The sequence below is a fragment of the Parasteatoda tepidariorum genome, chromosome 1 (assembly GCF_982258835.1).
Source record: "Parasteatoda tepidariorum strain Cologne lab strain chromosome 1, Ptep-v5.0, whole genome shotgun sequence".
NCBI lineage: Eukaryota > Metazoa > Arthropoda > Arachnida > Araneae > Theridiidae > Parasteatoda > Parasteatoda tepidariorum.
In genome coordinates, this window is record NC_141755.1 from 137783719 (window position 1) to 137801420 (window position 17702).

Below are 17702 nucleotides of genomic sequence, written 5' to 3' on the forward strand. Positions count from 1 at the left end.
CAATGCCAAAGATCACATTGACTGTATTTTATATATTTTATAAGTAATTTTTATATATTGCTTTGCAAGTTATTTAGTGATCATTTATTTTACACAATATTAATTATTCATAAATTAAATTAATTTTTAAAATTAAATCTTTTGCGCATTACATGTAGTGTGTATTATTACCTATATCTAACAACTACAAATTAATCTTAAAAAAATAAATGGTGCCCGCCATTCGATCGATATTTTGGTATTTGCTCTTAGGTACAAAAAGGTTGAGGACCCCTGGCTCAGAGTATTAAGCATTACCAATTTCATTTTTATTAATTTCAATTCAGTAATTCTATGGAAGTTTTGTATGCAACAAATCGAAAAATAAGCTTAACTATTTTCAAAAAACAATTTTATTAAAAAAATATTTACATGTCCATTAATACAAAAAACGCAAGTATAATTAAAACAAAGTATTCAAAAATATATATGTTTTTAACATTAAATGTCAACACTACAGATCAAATTAAAAAATTTACAGATAAAACAATGAACTCATATATTTACAGGATGGTGAACATATTTTTTAATGGAGTTTAGCTTGCTAAAACTTCAATATAAAAAGTATTTTACGAATTCGGAACGTCTTGCAGCCTTCCTTTAAAAAAATTATAAAACTCTGCTCCATTTTTCAAGATATTCTCAAATTCAGACTTCATTTTCCATCCCCTGATATCGAACCGAAAATTCTCTTTATCAAAGAGTTCTTTTTCAAAAACTGGTTATTTTATCATGATCAAGTAAAGTCCATAAAAATTATTTTGCATTTTGTTAATGTATATAGTGCTTGAAAATATTTTTTGAGTACTTAAAAAGTTCTTAAAAGGTGCTTATTTTTTGTTTTAGGATTTGGGTACTAACCTTGTACATGAACTCTTTACCTTTACAGTTTGAGTACAATTCTCAACCTGTGTTTTTACGGTAAAACAGTAAAGTTCACACCATTGAAGGAACCATTCCTCAATTTCACAAGACTGATATTGTAAGCTTAGGATATAATACATCACTTGTAAGATAATGTACTGGGTGAGAACAATTATTAAAATAATTATTTTAATTGCTCTCAGTATACAACCCTAATTTTTGTATGTTGTAAAATTATATACATAACGAGTTATCATTGTATAATTATTTAATATTGTATAATTATGTCCCCTTGTCATCTGTCTAACCGTGGGAGGTTTTCGTGGTTTTCCTCCACATTAAATTAAATGCAGGTTGGTTCCACCAAGAAGCTCTCCTTGAAGCAAATTTCTCCCAATACTTGATCCAGGAGTTCCCTTGTCTTCTGGATTAGCTTCAAAATTACAAGGCGACAGAGCTGAACACGAGTAGTTGTAAACCCAAAATTGGGACAATTTGTAAAATCACTGTTATTTTATTTCTCCAATGTTGGCAGGAATGCAATGAAAAACTACTTATCATTTTGAAAATATTTAACATGATGAACGTATTTTCCTTGTTTCATCAGTCATAAAATTAAGTGTTAAAGAAGAAAGTTTAATTTACTGGTTTGGAATGGCATCTAGTCTATTGGCATCTGCACAAGCTAAAAATGAATATAATAAGAATTATGGTAATTTTCCACTCAAACTTAGTAATAAAATCTCCTGACTTTTCCACAATTTTCATTAAAATTTAAATTAAATTCCGAACTACACTTTTGTTATAAAAGGCAATATTTTGTCAGAAATAAAATATATTTTTGTTCAATTGGCAATAAAACTTATTTCTTGATAGAAAATTTGCAATATATCAAATTTTGTAAAAAATAAAATTCAAATAAGCTTAACATGTGGATTTTTAGTGTAGACAATTAGATGAATTTCAGACAGAAGCATTATTTTGGACAGAAAATGGAAAGAAATTTTTTTTTTATGAAGTAATATATTAAAATTATTTAGTCTGCCATCAAGCAGCCAATTTATGATTAGAAAATAACAAAAAGCTTAAAAAGCAAGCTTAATTTTTAAAAACTAAGCATTTTTAACTAATTTGAAACAGGAAATTGTTTAACAAAAATATTTTTCACAAATTAATATTTTTAACAAAATTTAATAATAGCAAAATTTTTACACAGAATAATAAAAATATATGTTAGACATTGGAGCCTCATTGGTTACTAATTGTTATCATCAATTTTAAAATTGATTATTTCTCAGGTCTGTGTAAAGTTTTTTCAAGTTTTGGCCAACACCTGGAATGATTCTTGAAAATAATGATAATTAGCCAATGAGTTGAATAAGCTTCACAAAGTTAATAGGTTGTAAAAGCTTTACTGCAACATGGTTAAACTTTTTTGGATTAAAACTAAAATTATATCATTAATTTGTAAAAACTACTTTTTGTTCAAAAATTTGTTTTAAATTTTTTCTTCAATCTAACAATATTTTCAGTTCTAATACTATATTTTTAATCTTTCTGCATAAATTAAGTTTGGCTTTTAATCAGATGTAAGATTACTTTTTTCTTTAATAATAGATTTATTGATGAACTATGTTACTTTGTTACCATGCTACTTAATTTTTTTCAGATTTTGTGCTTAAAATATTGCTTCTATCTATAATTTATATACTTGTGTATTTTAAGATCTACATGGTAAACCATCTACTGAAATGTCATTTTTTACAAAAATAATATGTGATATATTTTTGATCAAAAAGTAATTTGTAATTTATTGTATAAAAAATTATATATTTGATGAGATCTTGCCTCATATTAAAAAAATATATTCTGGAAATTTGAAAAATATTTCTGACTAAGTATGGGGATTTTATTTCTGAAATTTTAGTGGGAACCCTGCCACAATAGTTATGAAAAAAAAAAAAAAAGCTTTTTGCATAGTAGCATAAAAAACTTCAAAGACACGATTTCCAAATCACAGATTAAAATTTAATAAAAAATGCAATTTAAAAGAAGCATATGTTAAATAAAATATTTTTTTCTTTTATTAATTTCAAAATTAGATTAATTATTTAACTCCCAAATGAAATAATTTCATAATATGAGCCCATTAAAAAAATTTAAAATTTAGTTTAAAATTGTAAATTAATTATTTTTTTTAATAAGATTTCAATATTTTTGATTGAAGTATTACTAATTTTAAATGCAACTAAATGTCATTTCCAAAAATATAAATTTGAATTCAATTCCTCAATTTTAAAAATTCTGTGGTTATTGAATTCAAGTTTTCTTCTTTATAATATTAAAAGTCCTAAAAATTCTGAAATAAAAAAGTAGTTAGAATGTATAAGATACTTTAATCACTTGGTAGAATTATTTGTGGATAGTTCCACACTTCAACAAATCAAATTTTTACAATTTCAATTTGTCTATTAAATCTTAATAGATTAGACAAAAAAGTAAAATTTCTAGGATCTATAGAAAGGTGATACATTTTGTATTTATTAAAACTTTTTAAAAGTTTTGTTGAAAAAATTACAATGTTCAGGTACTTATGTTGATAGGCAATTCTGAAACTAAATTGGCATGAATTTTGTTACTTTTCAATCTATCATATTGAGATATATTCCTGAATAGAAATATTATGCACATTATTATATTTGAAAATATTAGTCCATTTTAAAGAAAATTTTATGTAAAAGTATGTATAATTAAGCAAAAATTGTAACATATATATATATTTTTAAAAATATAAAATTTTACTTATCATTAAAATTTCTTTACATTTATTTAATTTTTCTTTTAAATATTACCTGTCAGTTTGGAAAAGATGATATATTGGAATATGATACTGAACGCAATAATCTCACTGAACTCAGCTCAGTAGACGCTCATACGGACTCACAAGTATTTCTTCAAACTGACAGTTGGATTGTGGTTAATTGTTAAAATGGGTTGTGGTTGAATGAATTGTGAAAACGTTGTACAGAACAATGTGAAAAGTAGGTATAAGAAAACCACGTTTTGCATAATACGAGGAAAAAACCGACAGGGTAAAGAAAAAAATCTCCTTTTCCAAAAGGGAAAATTAAGTACTTTTTAAAACACCCTATGGAAAAAGAACCTTAAAAGGCTTTTAAATAACGAAAATCGAAAATAGGCACCTTTAAACACTTTTTAAAAACGCTACACACCATGATGAACAGGGTAAGGCTAGCAACACCTAAAATTAACATATATTAAAGCATCATGATAAGAAAACAAATAATATAGTATTATTATTTCCCAGTAGATTTCCATAGACTTTAGAAAATATTGATCCTTAGGAAACATTACATCCAAATTTCCTTACACTAGAAGTGGGTTCCCTATTTCGAATGCGAAATCTCAAACTTTTTATTCATCTATTAATATGCACATTCATAATTATTCTCACTAATGATGGAAAAAACAAAGAAATTTAGAACTTGAATAATCAAGACACTGGCAACAAAGCAATGATGTAATTCGATACTCAGATTTATTATAACTTACCTCTATAATTTATTCAGAAAAATATTTTATACATACAGTAGGACCTTGATATGATGACGCTGTCAAATTGGTCAAAAACATCATAAATTAGAAGATATCATTATATCGGAGATATAAAAATTGCCATTATAATTGAAATTCCCATGAAAATGCAAACAAATTTAATTACATTTTGTTATTTTTGTTTGTTTACTCTCATCTTACTGGAAGGCTTGGACCCCTGCTCGCTTTGCTCACCAATCCCCCCAAACGATTCTCGTTCACCATTGTTTACTTCCCTCTTAAATGTCAATATTTTGCATAAACACATGGAACATTTTGGTTTCTAAATAAACAATCATTTTAGCTTCAAGAAAGAACATTTGCTAACATAACGAAACGGATGATCACTTGAATTTGTAAAATAAACCTTTTTTCTTTCTGTGCACTACAGCCTATGACAGGCCAAGGGAGTCCCAATAAGTTTTTGCCATCTTGATCTATTCTGTGCCATAGCCTTCCAGTTAGTTACTCCTATTATCTTTAGGTCCTTCTCAACTGCGTCCAGCCACCCAGTTGGTGGACGACCCTTTTTTCTTGTACCTTCCGGTTTAAAAATGGTTACTTTTTTGCAGAGTTTTGGTAAACAGATCTAAAAAGGTGTTCCAGTCATTAAATGATTAGCCTTAATAGCATGAACTAGGTCTGGGCGCTTATACTTCTTTTTTGAGAGAGAGGGATACTTAGAAGAATTTTTGGTGCAGTCTATGAGAATAACAAATGGCGCACCCTTTACAATCATGAGTTATATTACATGAAATAATCCTTTGGACTTTTAAAAAAAAAAGTTTAGCCACAAGAACACAGTATGTGTGACTCAATCAGAACAGATAAATAAAAAGTAATTTTACTCATTTACAAAATTTATATCAATTCAAATAGAGAAAGGTTATCAGGGGTCTGTCCAGACATATTGTAAAAGGTCCTGTTTTTGTAAAATTGTGAGAAAAACTACACATAATTTGTGAATATAAAACTAGCGGTAAGTCATACTCTTTCAACCAAAGTCCTACTTTTGAGAATTTGTGCAAATAGGGTCTTGTTATTGAAAAAATTGCTAAAAGCCTTTTTAAGAAGTTTTTAAATTGCAAATAGATACAAGATTCTGCTCAACAATGGCTGCTACTAAATTAGAGATGCTACATACAAATATTTGGTATTTAGCCTATACTGCTCAACATAGAATATTCATCTCAGATGAATAATGGAAACAAAATCACTCACATTTTTAATAATTTCATTTGACATACTTTAAATAACACAATTTAGTTATGTATCAATTTTAATGTGTTACACATTAAGTAAACTTAAACAATTCTTAAATTTATAATATTTTATTTCAAAAATTGCCAGAAATTAATTTTTATTACTTAATAATCTATTAATTAATGTTAAGAATAATTAATTGATTATGAATCATAAATTGATCAATTATTTATTTACAAAAAAAAATATTTAATATCATTATGAATATGCACACGATGCTTGTAAAAGTAGAAATATTTTCTTAGAATTTAAACTTGGGTTAAATTTAAAATCTGTAGTTGCATTTCAGCAGTTATCTTTTTTTTACTACAAGTTTAACAGTTGCTGAAATTGTAGTAAATTCTCGAAATAACAATAGAATCATACTTTTTTTCCTTGTACACATTTCTACATGCTTTCTTGATTTCAAGTTTCTAAGTCTAATACTTTTTGAGCAGAAAAAGCAAAATGCAATGCAAAAGCAATGAAAATAAAAAAAAGGTAGAAAAAATTCACACAAAAAGCTTTCAAAATTGAAAAATTCGTGAACAAATTGAAATTTTAAAAAAAATCTCCTTGTTAAGATTATAAACAAACACGTGGAAACCTTTTAACATGTCAAATTTTGACTCTGTAGTGGTATCCCTGCAGTCTGCGAACAATGGTATTTTTTCCAACAAGCTTAACAATTAATTTTTTAATGATAATTTTTTTTATTTCATCACAATTCCTGAGCACTTTTCTAAGTATCTTAGTAATTTCAAGTTTTCATGCAGCAAAACAAAACATAATGAACACTCAAAAGAGTTTTTATGATTTTTTAATAAAGAGAGAATACACAAAGAATTTTCCAACAATTCTAAAATACTTATTCTTTTTTGTTGAAAGATGACTTGGTAAGTTGTTGAAACATGGTATTTCAAGGCAATAATATTAGAGGACCCTCTAAATACCATGATTTTTAACATTATTAATATAGAAGATTAAATAGAACCAAGCTGAAAAGAGGCTAAAATTGAGAAATCGTCATTGACGGGTATATATATATTTAAAACTGCATATAGATTTAAAATCTGTTTGTAATTCTGTCGACATAAATCTACTAGCACGCTCATTTCCTTCATTTTTCTGCATTTGAGAATTACATGTCTAAGTAATGCATCATGATTACTTAATATTCACATCTCCTCTACAACCTTGGCCACAATTGACGCATTATAATGCGTAAGCAGATTACTCCTGTTATTTACGATAATGACTAGATTTTAAATTTCAAATGAAATCATAAAAAAAAAAGAAAAGTGATAAATAATTACACTGTTATTGTTCACAAATGCAAGTGCAAAATACACACCTAAAGCTTGTGTTCATAATTCAATTATCGGCACTTGGTTCGGGAGAAGGCTACATTCATCTGCAATATAAATTTATACTAAATATCAATTGCAAAAATTTAATTTTAGTTTGTTTAAATTTCAAAATAAAACATCTAATGAAGTACCAAAAACTTTGAATGAGAACTAATTGGGTTCATTAATTTTCTGTTAATAAGAAATAAAATAAAAGATTTTTCATAAAAAAGTAGGTCCAATTTAAATAGAATAGGATATTTAAAATGAAATCAAAGAATAATGAGGGTAATATGAAACATAATGCAAAAACTGCGCAATTTCCAGAATGATAAAAAAGATTTTGTGTTCATTGTTAAGAAATGATCCAATTATTTATACCTGTTACAAACATATTTATAATACATGGCAAGAAAAATAAATAAATAAACATTAAATAAGCTAATGTTTGAACAAGAAAAAGTTTATTTTTGTGCAATGCTTAACTTGTATAATTCTGATAGGATTTAGTTTAAAAAAATACTCAAAACATTAAATACTTTTTATTCATAAGCAGATAAAATAAAAACGGAATTGTTCTTAATAAGAAAAAAAAAAGGATTTTTTCTGGCCCATACAAAACAAATCCAAAATGAAATTAAAAGTTAAGATTTTTTGCTCATATTACCCTGCATTAAATGTATTCTTAAAACCTTAAAAAATGCAGTAAGGAAAAAAGAAGTAAATTCAATCTAGCCTGCCTTTAAAATCATATTTAAAAATATTTTTCATTACAATTGTTTTGATCGCAAAAATTGTAGTTTTTGATAATTACAATACTATTATAATTTAACTTTTAAAATATTATAAAATATTTTTTTTAAATGTAGTAAATAATTTTTACAGAATAAATATCACTTCATAGATTAGTGGGTATTTTCCTAACGTCTACTCTTTTTTATTATTAATAAAACCTTCGGAAGGTTAAGATAAAATAAAAGAAAAAATATATTTAGCAACCGAAACAAAGAATCAAGCATATATTTAGGACTGGCTTCTCAATTTTTTGGGTGCCAAAAATCAGTTACAAATTACTTCAGATTAGCCTCATTTATTTAAGCTAATATAAAACATGATAATATAAGTTCTGTAAAAATATGTTTTTACACAAGTAAAACAAAAACATGAACACCAACATTTTCATTTTGAACAGATTAAACAGTTAAAAATATTAACCCCAAATAACCTAATATTAAAAAATTTATGTGCATATATATTTAATAAATTCCTGATGGATTTTTCGACATTCCATTACAAAATTTACATGGGATCCAAAAATTAATTGGATGAAACAATATATTCTGCACTTTGTAACATAACACCTAGTTAATTTTAGCACTGGTTTAATGAATTTACTATTAAAGTATCATTAATTTAATCAGTTCAAATAAAATAACAAATAAAAAGAATTAACATTCATACCTAATAAAGTATCCTCAGGTTCTGAACCATGTGTAATCAAAGTTTTTGTAAACAACAAAAAAGTGACAGAACATCCAAATTATCTAAAATAATAATATAAAACATTTAAAATGCATATAGAATAAAATATATAAATTCATAGAAAGGAAATTTTATAGTAGCTAGGGATTTCCTCTTCTTGTTGCAAATCAAGCCAGAAAAATAGGAAATTGGAGCATACTGAAATTTTATAAACATATGCATATGCAAATACAATTTTATTTCAAGCTAGAAGAAACACATTTTTATTTGTTCAAGTAAAATATTTTAAATCTGTCGCTTCAAAAATGTATTATCAGACTATTGAATAAAAATTAAGTAAAATTGAAACACATAACAATCCATTTTTAATTAGAGAATTTTTAAATAAAAAAAATGTTACGACGATGGGGCACATTTTATAACTCATATTGCTTCCTTCAGTGGAAACTAAAAAAAGTTGATTTTAAAGATGTCATACAAACAAATTATGCTACTCACAAGACATAAGTTTCATCAAATATTTCAACAAAAAGCAAACACCTTTTAAATGCTTTTTAAGAAATCAAAAATTTTTCTTAAGCACTATATACATTAACAAAATGCAAATAATTTTCAAAGACTTTACATGATCATGATAAAATAACTAGTTTCTGATAAAGAACTCTTTTCTTGATTATATGAGCCATTATAAAATGATCGATAGATTTTTCAGCTTGATTTCAGAGGGTAAAAAAGAAGCCTGAAATGGAGAATATCTTGCAAAATGCTCCCACATATTTAATCTACTGTTTTACCTTAACTATATGGAAATGAAATATTTTATGACTGTGGTGTAAATGGCAAATATAAAGTACAAATTTTTATAACTCTATAAATAACTAAGGTTTTCAGAATAAAACATTTAAATTCTCACATTTGTGAGTCCAGCCAGCGAGTGTAGTAAATGATGACTGGTGCATGTTAAACCTGTCAGGTCACAAAGTTCTCCATAACAAATCAATACCCCTGGGGTACTGAATTAGAGATTCTGTGGTTCAGGTCAAAATTCTGTAAACAAATGAATGGGTTTGCCCTATAAGCAGATGTGGCAGAATTATTGGCCAAAGATGGAAAACAAGAACAATTGCACCAGCTCTGTCTCAATGGCCGACAACAACAAGAATCAACTATATTTGGACAACAGGAGAAATTTAAGAATATTGATTTATAACGGGGGTAATATAAAATGATATAATAATATCAATTTTATTAAAACATTAAACAGTATATTGTATTAAATTCATAATATTGAGTTCCATAATAATATCAACTATAGCAGTAATCTTAATTACACAAATTTAAGTTGTTTGGACTGTTAAATTATTTGAAACACTTTAAAAATTGAATAATATATTGCGGTTTAATTTCGAAGAAAAGCACAGTACTGCTTAAATTTAAATTATAAGTTTAGGCAGTGAGAAGTTAACAACTGAAATAAAATTAGTTCGAAACAATTCAAAAATGAAAACAAATCTTCAGTATAGTTGACATATTAACACATTAGAAACATTTATTATTTTCTCTCACAAAATCATTCATCAATGAATATGGATATTAGATTATCTGAATCATGCCCACCTGATATAAGACCATTCAAAGTTATAAAGAAAAATAAATAAAAGGTATAATTTTTAAAAAAATAAAATTATTTTAAACAGCCACGGAGGCTCAGGAGATAGAACGCTCGAATCTTCATGAGGTGGATCGGGTTCGAATCCCAGGGGTAGCTGATGATTACGAATTACACACCAGGCTCTCACAGCCCACAGTGCAGATGTAAAATATTCTCAGTAGTAGACAAATCATCGCTAGAGCTTCGGTGACAAAGATAATTGCAAAAATCGAAAGTGACATTCTAAAACCGGTCATAAGTGTGGAAGATCTCGAAGAATTACTCAGGTTGAGGGCTTAATCAAAATCGATGCCACTGAAGAGAATTTAAATGTATAGAAGAGTAAAAAGAAAAAAATAACTAGAACAAAATTTAGAACATCATTAAGAATTTAAACAAAGAACTTGATTCAAATAATTCCTTTCAGGAAGCTAATATTTCTCTAAATAGTCCCAATCAGAGTGACATTCAAACCGTTGAACAGAAACACATAAAGTTACCTAAATTAACTGCTCTTAAGTACTGAATGATTAAATGTTTGGAATTGTTTCAATTCTTCAATTAATGAGAACCTCAATTAATATAAGTGGTCATCAAAGGCACTGTAAAAAATTTACATATTTTAGAATTTATAAAAAAATTAATTAATATTACAAATGATCACAATATACACTAATTGTGAAGTAGGAATTAAAAGTTTAAAAATAATATACAGTTTATCTTCTCTTTTACGCACTTATAAATTGCGTGTTTCCCTGAGCAATGCACAAACAATTTCCCCTTAAAAGTTTTGTATCACTGGTTTATACAAATACAGCTCATAAAGATACTGTAAAAATTTTAAAAAAAATTAAAAAAACTATGGAGCATTGTAAAATTGTCTTAAATTGTTTTTAATTTATAATTTTATTCTTTTTATTTAATTTTTAATTTAAAAAATTATTCATTTTATAAAAAAAAAAGGTATGCAAGTACTCCATGAAAAAATTTTGCTTTTTAGTCCTGCATTTAGATAAAAATTATTAAATATTTTATAAAATGCATAAATGTTATTCTTTAACAGAGAGCTTTAACTTGGGTTCCCTTGACTTAACAGTTTATCTTTAAGTAATATACGAGGTGATTGTGTAGTAGTATGACAAAGAATGGTAGTGAAGTGTGACAAAGAATGGTAGTGAAGTGTGACAATTTCTGACAAAGAGAAAGAGGGAGTTGAAAATATTAATAAAAAAGTGAAATATCAATAATGAACATTGATTTCATGTAGGAATAAAAAGCAACATACGTGAATATAAATTTTATGATAAACTAAATTTTAATTCATAAGAAATGGATAAGAGAGAGATATCACAAAAAATTAGAAAACAACTATTATTTTACCTGTAAAATAGCTTCAAAATTAAAAGTTAATCCATTTCATAAAGTAAATTCACCACTAGATGCACCAGTCTTCTACCTTCAGGTGTCCACTAAAATTTAGGATATTCTTTATTACAAGCGCGTAATTAATTATAAAGTAAGTGATTTCACAATATACCTACACACACAATGTACATTTACCTATGCCGTGCAAGGTATCTCTATGTATTTACATATTGTATACTTAGAATAGCCTCCCTCCATTAACAAATTTATTTTTTTCTATCAACTGTTTTAGATACAAAATCAAAAATTGCAGTTTTTAAATATTTTATAATATTGATTAAAAAACACTTTAGATAAATTTTAATATATTTTGTATTTGTAACATCAGTCACAAGGGCTTTTCTTTTTATTTGCCATTTTCTATAGGTCATTTCATTATTTTTTTTAAATGCTTCCTGTTAGTTTAAAGCTTTCTCTAGATTAAATCATAAAAAACCATCCCATTAATGCATATGGATGGAGGAGCATTTTAAAATAAGACACATTACTCAATGTCCTTCCAATGTAATTTATCAATGAAAAAATTTCAAAAATAAGAAAACATATCAAAATGTAACACCAGTCACCATAGAATTGCCCATTTATGTACATACAATAACATGCATAGGTATTAGTGTGTACAATGTATTTACATAACTATGTTTGCACATATATCCTTAAAAGTATCCATTTAATATACCTAACAATAGCATTCATTTTAATATGCAATATATGCATTGTGTAGAAAAGTAATCAATTACCAACAATCCTGATTAAAATGTAATTAAACCTACGTGTAATTAGGATTGCATTACTGAAATTATTGTATTTTATAATTACTTGTATTAAAGATAATTGGTTATAATAAGTTTATAATTACTGAGAGTTATGATTTCTCCTAAACTCAAATTATGATAACAGGAAATGCTGATTACTTGCAATTATAGATTTTGATTACTTGTAATTGTGATTATCTGTAACCACTTTTTGTTATGATTATAAGCAATGATTACTGCCTGTAATGAGAAATTGTGATAATATTTTATTACTTGATTACAAATAGTTGATAAACATTTAATTATAATCTGTTATTAGTTACATTCATTTCTAATCAATTACTATAATCATCATGCAAGTTTCCATGAAAATGACAAAATATTTGCAATTTGCTTCTCTCATTCAAACATTTAGTCAGAAAAATTAGTTAAGACTGATAAATGTATTATCATGATGAGTGTATTAAGACTGATGAATGTATGAAATCATTAGTTCAAAATATGCATAATGAAAGATGAATAACAACTAAATTTACATATAAATTATCATTCACAATAAATTTAGTCTGACTAATTTTTCTTTGAGTGATATCAGTGGCGTAGTTTTGGGGGTCAAAACCCCCGCCAAAGTTATATATACATTACTTGATTAATGAAAAATTGAACGGGAATTAGGGGGAAATATGAAAAAGTTTTCATTATTCATTTTTTATAATTTAAACGTTTAGAATATATGTTAGAAGGAGATAACCCTCCTCGAACATACATTAAAACTACGTACATTGAGTGATCTCTGTAATAAATGCAGAAGAAAGTTATACGAAAATCACAAAAAGAAACTTTTTAAAAGAATCAAATAAAGAAATGTTTTAAAAGATTTAAATAAAGAAACTTCTTAAAACAAAATTAACTGAAGAAACTTGTCACAAAAATCAAATAAAACTAAAAAAAATCAAATAAATCAGAAATATAAACTTTAATTTCACATAGTGAGAAAATGTTTTTAGACAATATGTAATTTAAAAAGTAGAAAACACACAGACTTTTCTGTAACCTGATATTTTGTACTCAATTTTGATTTCTGAAATTTCATACTCTAAATTAAAATCTGTGAGAACAGAAATGTAGAGTAGCATTCCTGATAAAATTACATATTTCCTCCTTAAAACTATGCTTACAATATCAAAAGTTTATTGCAAATAACTTACTGCCACACAAAATATAGGACATCTCATTTTGTTAGTTGATGTACGCACAAATTTTGTGGTGACTGCATTTATGGGGTTGTCAGGCATACTCAGTGGTGGTGTCATCTGAGAAGTAGAAATAATTCAGCAACAAAAAATATAAAAAATGTTATAAACGATAGTTTGAAGGAATAAATACCTCTGTACAATATGCCGCATCAGGTTGCATTACTCTTCAATCTCTGTAGTCTATCTGCCATACTCGAGACTTAAAAAGATATACATAATAAAGTATTCATCTAAAAAAAAAAAAAAAAAAAAATAGATGTAAGCATTTTTTAAAAAAATTGAAGGTTTCCTTTTGTTTTTGTTTAAATAACAATGTTATTTATTTTAATAAAGAAATTTTTCCTTTCCAAATATCTTTTAAAAGAAAAATTTATAAACATTGCAAAATGAGAATTTTATTCCATATCAACAGCTCTGTGTATACCTAAATTGCGTGTTTTATAAACATTATTTAGAAGGTCATCAAAAATTAGGTACAACATTATTTAGAAGGAAGAAACATTATTTAGAAGGAAGAAAAATTTCACACAAATTAAATAAAGATTTCAAGAGATTAAATGAGATAAATTTGAAAATTGAAGAATCAATGCAAATTAAGTTTATTTTAAAATGAAATCTTTGACAGTAATCTATCAAAAATTAAGTAAATTTCCCTGAAATATTTAACAAAGATATAAGTTGTAAAAACTCAGTTACAGGGTTGTAATAAAAAAGAATTTTTTTAGAAACACAAAGTTAACAACTCTGGATAACTAACTAGCAGACAGACATTTGCGTCTTTTTTAATTTTCAGGATCTAATTCAAGATTCTTTATATCTTTTCCTGATTTATTGCTCATGGCAAATCTTATGTGTGTGATCTGGTAATAATAAGTATTAAGAAAAAGAAAATCCTAGCAAATAAATTCTGCAAAATTTAGAAAATATTTTATCTAAAAAAAAAGAAAAGAAAACTGTAGGTCAGATTGTGCAAAACCAACAACCATCTGAATATAGAAGTAACAAGAAAATGGAACAGGCCTATATATATTAGGCCATATTAAACTATAACTATATATAAACTATATAGTATTATATATATATATATAATATATAAACTATATATTAACAGAACTATATATTAGGCCATATTAAATTATAACAGACTTCTAATTTAATATAACTTATACTGGCATAAATTTGAGATTAAATATCTTAAAAATTACAAATTTTCTTCAAAAAATATTTTTACTTTAAGAACCAGTGCATATATGCCAGTAAATATAAGTCATCATTATCTTATTCCAATTTTAAGGTTATATATATACTATATAAATATTGGATCACCGAGTCACATAATTAGGTACCTGTCTATATTTCCCATTAATTAGTTCATAATAACTTTCATCAAAAATATTTTTATCTCATCCATAACTTTAAATATTTCATTCTGAGTTTTTGTTCTTTCTGGCATATAAACAAATTTAATGTTTCTACCAGCAACCCTTGACATTCATCCCCCCCCCCAAAAAAAAAACAAGTTTCCCTTTTGTTTTAACAGAGCCTTGCAAGTCAAGGACACAAATTGTCAAGAAGGCACTCTTAATGGTGGCTCCATGATGATGTGGACTGCTTTTTCATGTCATGAACTGGGTCCTGTAATTCGATTGCACCACCCATAAATGACTAGAAAAGGTAATCAATTGCAGCCATTCGTGGACATCATGTACCTAAGCAACAATGAAGAAAAAAATAACATTAGTTTAAAAAATCCTTAATTGAATATTAAAAGATTTATAGCAACAGATTTACAAATGGTAAAAATGTAAATTTTAAATAACAAAAAAAAAATTGTAAATAAACTTATTAATAATTATAACACACAATTACTCAATGATTTTTTATAGAACTTAATTTCATTATTAGAATATCAATTGTTTTTAATCAAATTTTTGAAGGAGTTTGTCCATTTGTTTTTTGGATAAATAAACAATGCTAAAAATCCCTTTAATTCCATCTATTTGATTGAAAATGATATTTAAATAAATTTTTTTAGACACATTAGAATTCCATGTAATTAGTTTATTTATATTAAATTTAAAATCATTCCTTTTATCGTAGAAGTCAACAGGGGTTATGTAGGGTTATGAAAATAATTTTCAAAGACTTTACATGATCGTGATAAAATTACAGATATTCTTCTTTTTTAATACTTTATCTAAAAAACTAAAATTAATACAGGGTTCCCACTCTTTAAACAAAGCAAAATTTAAGCACTTTTGAGGACTTTCTCTTTGAAAAAATTAAGGACTTTAAAAATAGTATGATTGTTTATCATCGAATATACCTTCCCAAAAAAAAATCAAAAAATATTAAAAAACAATTTTATGTCAAAAACATTATTATGTATAATGTAAGCATTGATATAATTGTTATAATTAACAGGGCTTGCCAAAGAATTACCGGGAAATTTTTGCAAAATCGGGTGGTTTTTTTTTGTTTTGTTTTTTAATTTCTAGATTGTTAAAAAATGTCATTCAGATTGTAAAAGTTAACATATGAAACTAATCTGCATTCCATTTTTAATGATTTCATTGAAATTGAATTGTAAAATTAAGTGCAGAAATTAAGATTTGCAATTTTTCTTATGTATATCAAAAGAAAAAAAAAGAGTAAATAAAGAAATTTGTCTAAAACATTGAAAAAATTAATTCAACAAGTTTTTATCATTCAACAAGTTTCAATTTAAGTACAAGTATCACTACTACAAGGCGCATAGCCAAATTTTTCAACAAAAAAATTTCACCTTTTAAGTACTTTTAAAGCACTCAAAAAATATTTTTAAGCATGATATACATTGACAAAATGTAAAATAATTTTCAAAGACTTTACATGATCGTGATAAAATAACTAGTTTCTGACAAAGAACTCTTTCTTTGATTATATTAGTCATTATAAAATGATCAAGAGATTTATTGATTCTATAACAGAGGGTGGAAAATGAAGCCTTGTAATATATCATAAAGTAAGATTAATTCCTCAGAGTAAATATTCCTTAACGGAATTGTATAATTTCGAAAATTAAATGTATTAAATCAAAAATAATTCTAAAAACATATTTAATATTAAAAGTGCAAAAATAAGTTAGCTAGAAGTGACAAAAAAATTTGATGTATTCTATCAATTCGAACAAACTAAATGTTTTACATTGTGAAGATAATTATTAATTAGAATTTCCTAAAATTCAAAATTGCAATTATGTATATTTTTATAATTATAATAAGAATTTAAAAGAACATCTTTCAGTTTAGAAAGAGGAATGCTATAATAACAACATTATATACTAAATAAAAACTATATTTTTATACATTAAATAGAGTTACTACTGTAACTGCCAATACAATTTCTTACAGTTCAACTCGAATGTATTATATTATTAAAAAAAAATTTGCACTTGCATATTAGAAATCTTTTCAAATCAAGCGTGAGCTCATAACGATAGGAGCAACTTTTCTGCGGAATCTGTCCCGAGAAGCTGGTCTAAATACTACTTTCTAGGGGACTAAAACCATTAAAAAAACTTCGTAGTAGCTTATAAAAAAGAAGGAACTGTAAAATTAGCTTTTCGTACACAAGTATTTGTTTACTCCCATACAAAGCACTTTTTCTCGTGTTTTTATCTGACTCTCTATAATATTTGAATTTCAAAAGAATAAAACAGCCTTCGCATATAAGTAAGCTACAAGCTGAAAATATTTCTTCCCCACAAGTGTTCTAAATAAAACCAAACTTCAGCTCAATATAAGGGAGCTTATTTATATATATATGTATTTATATACAGGTGATTATCAAAATAATGGAAACACTTGTGAATAAAAGGGTCATTTAAGAATTCGCTTCAAAAGCTTTAAAATATAATCTTAGCTTTCAGTTTATTTTAAATATAAAATGTACATATATTAGGTGGTATAAGAGAGCTTTAGCAGAGTTGTCTACGTTTTGATTTTTTGTCAGAAGCGTAAAATGTCAGACCTCACAGATTTTC

General features: G+C 26.1%; 1 protein-coding gene across 23 annotated transcripts; it reads right to left on the minus strand.

Moving 5' to 3' along the window:
• Positions 1 to 374: 374 nt before the first annotated feature.
• LOC147817080 (pre-mRNA 3' end processing protein WDR33-like) lies at positions 375 to 17417 on the minus strand. 23 transcript variants are annotated; one of them, XR_015430208.1, is made up of 7 exons: positions 17116 to 17411; positions 13809 to 15387; positions 13631 to 13735; positions 8571 to 8653; positions 7115 to 7174; positions 4477 to 4535; positions 375 to 1588 (listed from the first exon to the last, which is right to left on the minus strand). XR_015430208.1 is itself a non-coding variant. In XM_087154493.1 (5 exons), the coding sequence occupies exons 2-4, from the start codon at positions 13836 to 13838 to the stop codon at positions 8585 to 8587; spliced, it is 204 nt and encodes a 67-aa protein (XP_087010619.1). In that variant the 5' UTR covers positions 13839 to 15387; positions 17116 to 17412; the 3' UTR covers positions 375 to 1588; positions 8571 to 8584. The 23 variants fall into 23 exon arrangements, 5 of the variants coding, with proteins under 5 accessions (XP_087010619.1, XP_087010632.1, XP_087010617.1 ...); XR_015430213.1 differs by lacking the exons at positions 4477 to 4535; positions 17116 to 17411 and adding exons at positions 10743 to 10844; positions 11623 to 11711 and having other exon boundaries at positions 13809 to 14755; XR_015430218.1 differs by lacking the exon at positions 8571 to 8653.
• Between the last annotated feature and the right edge of the window lie 285 nt (positions 17418 to 17702).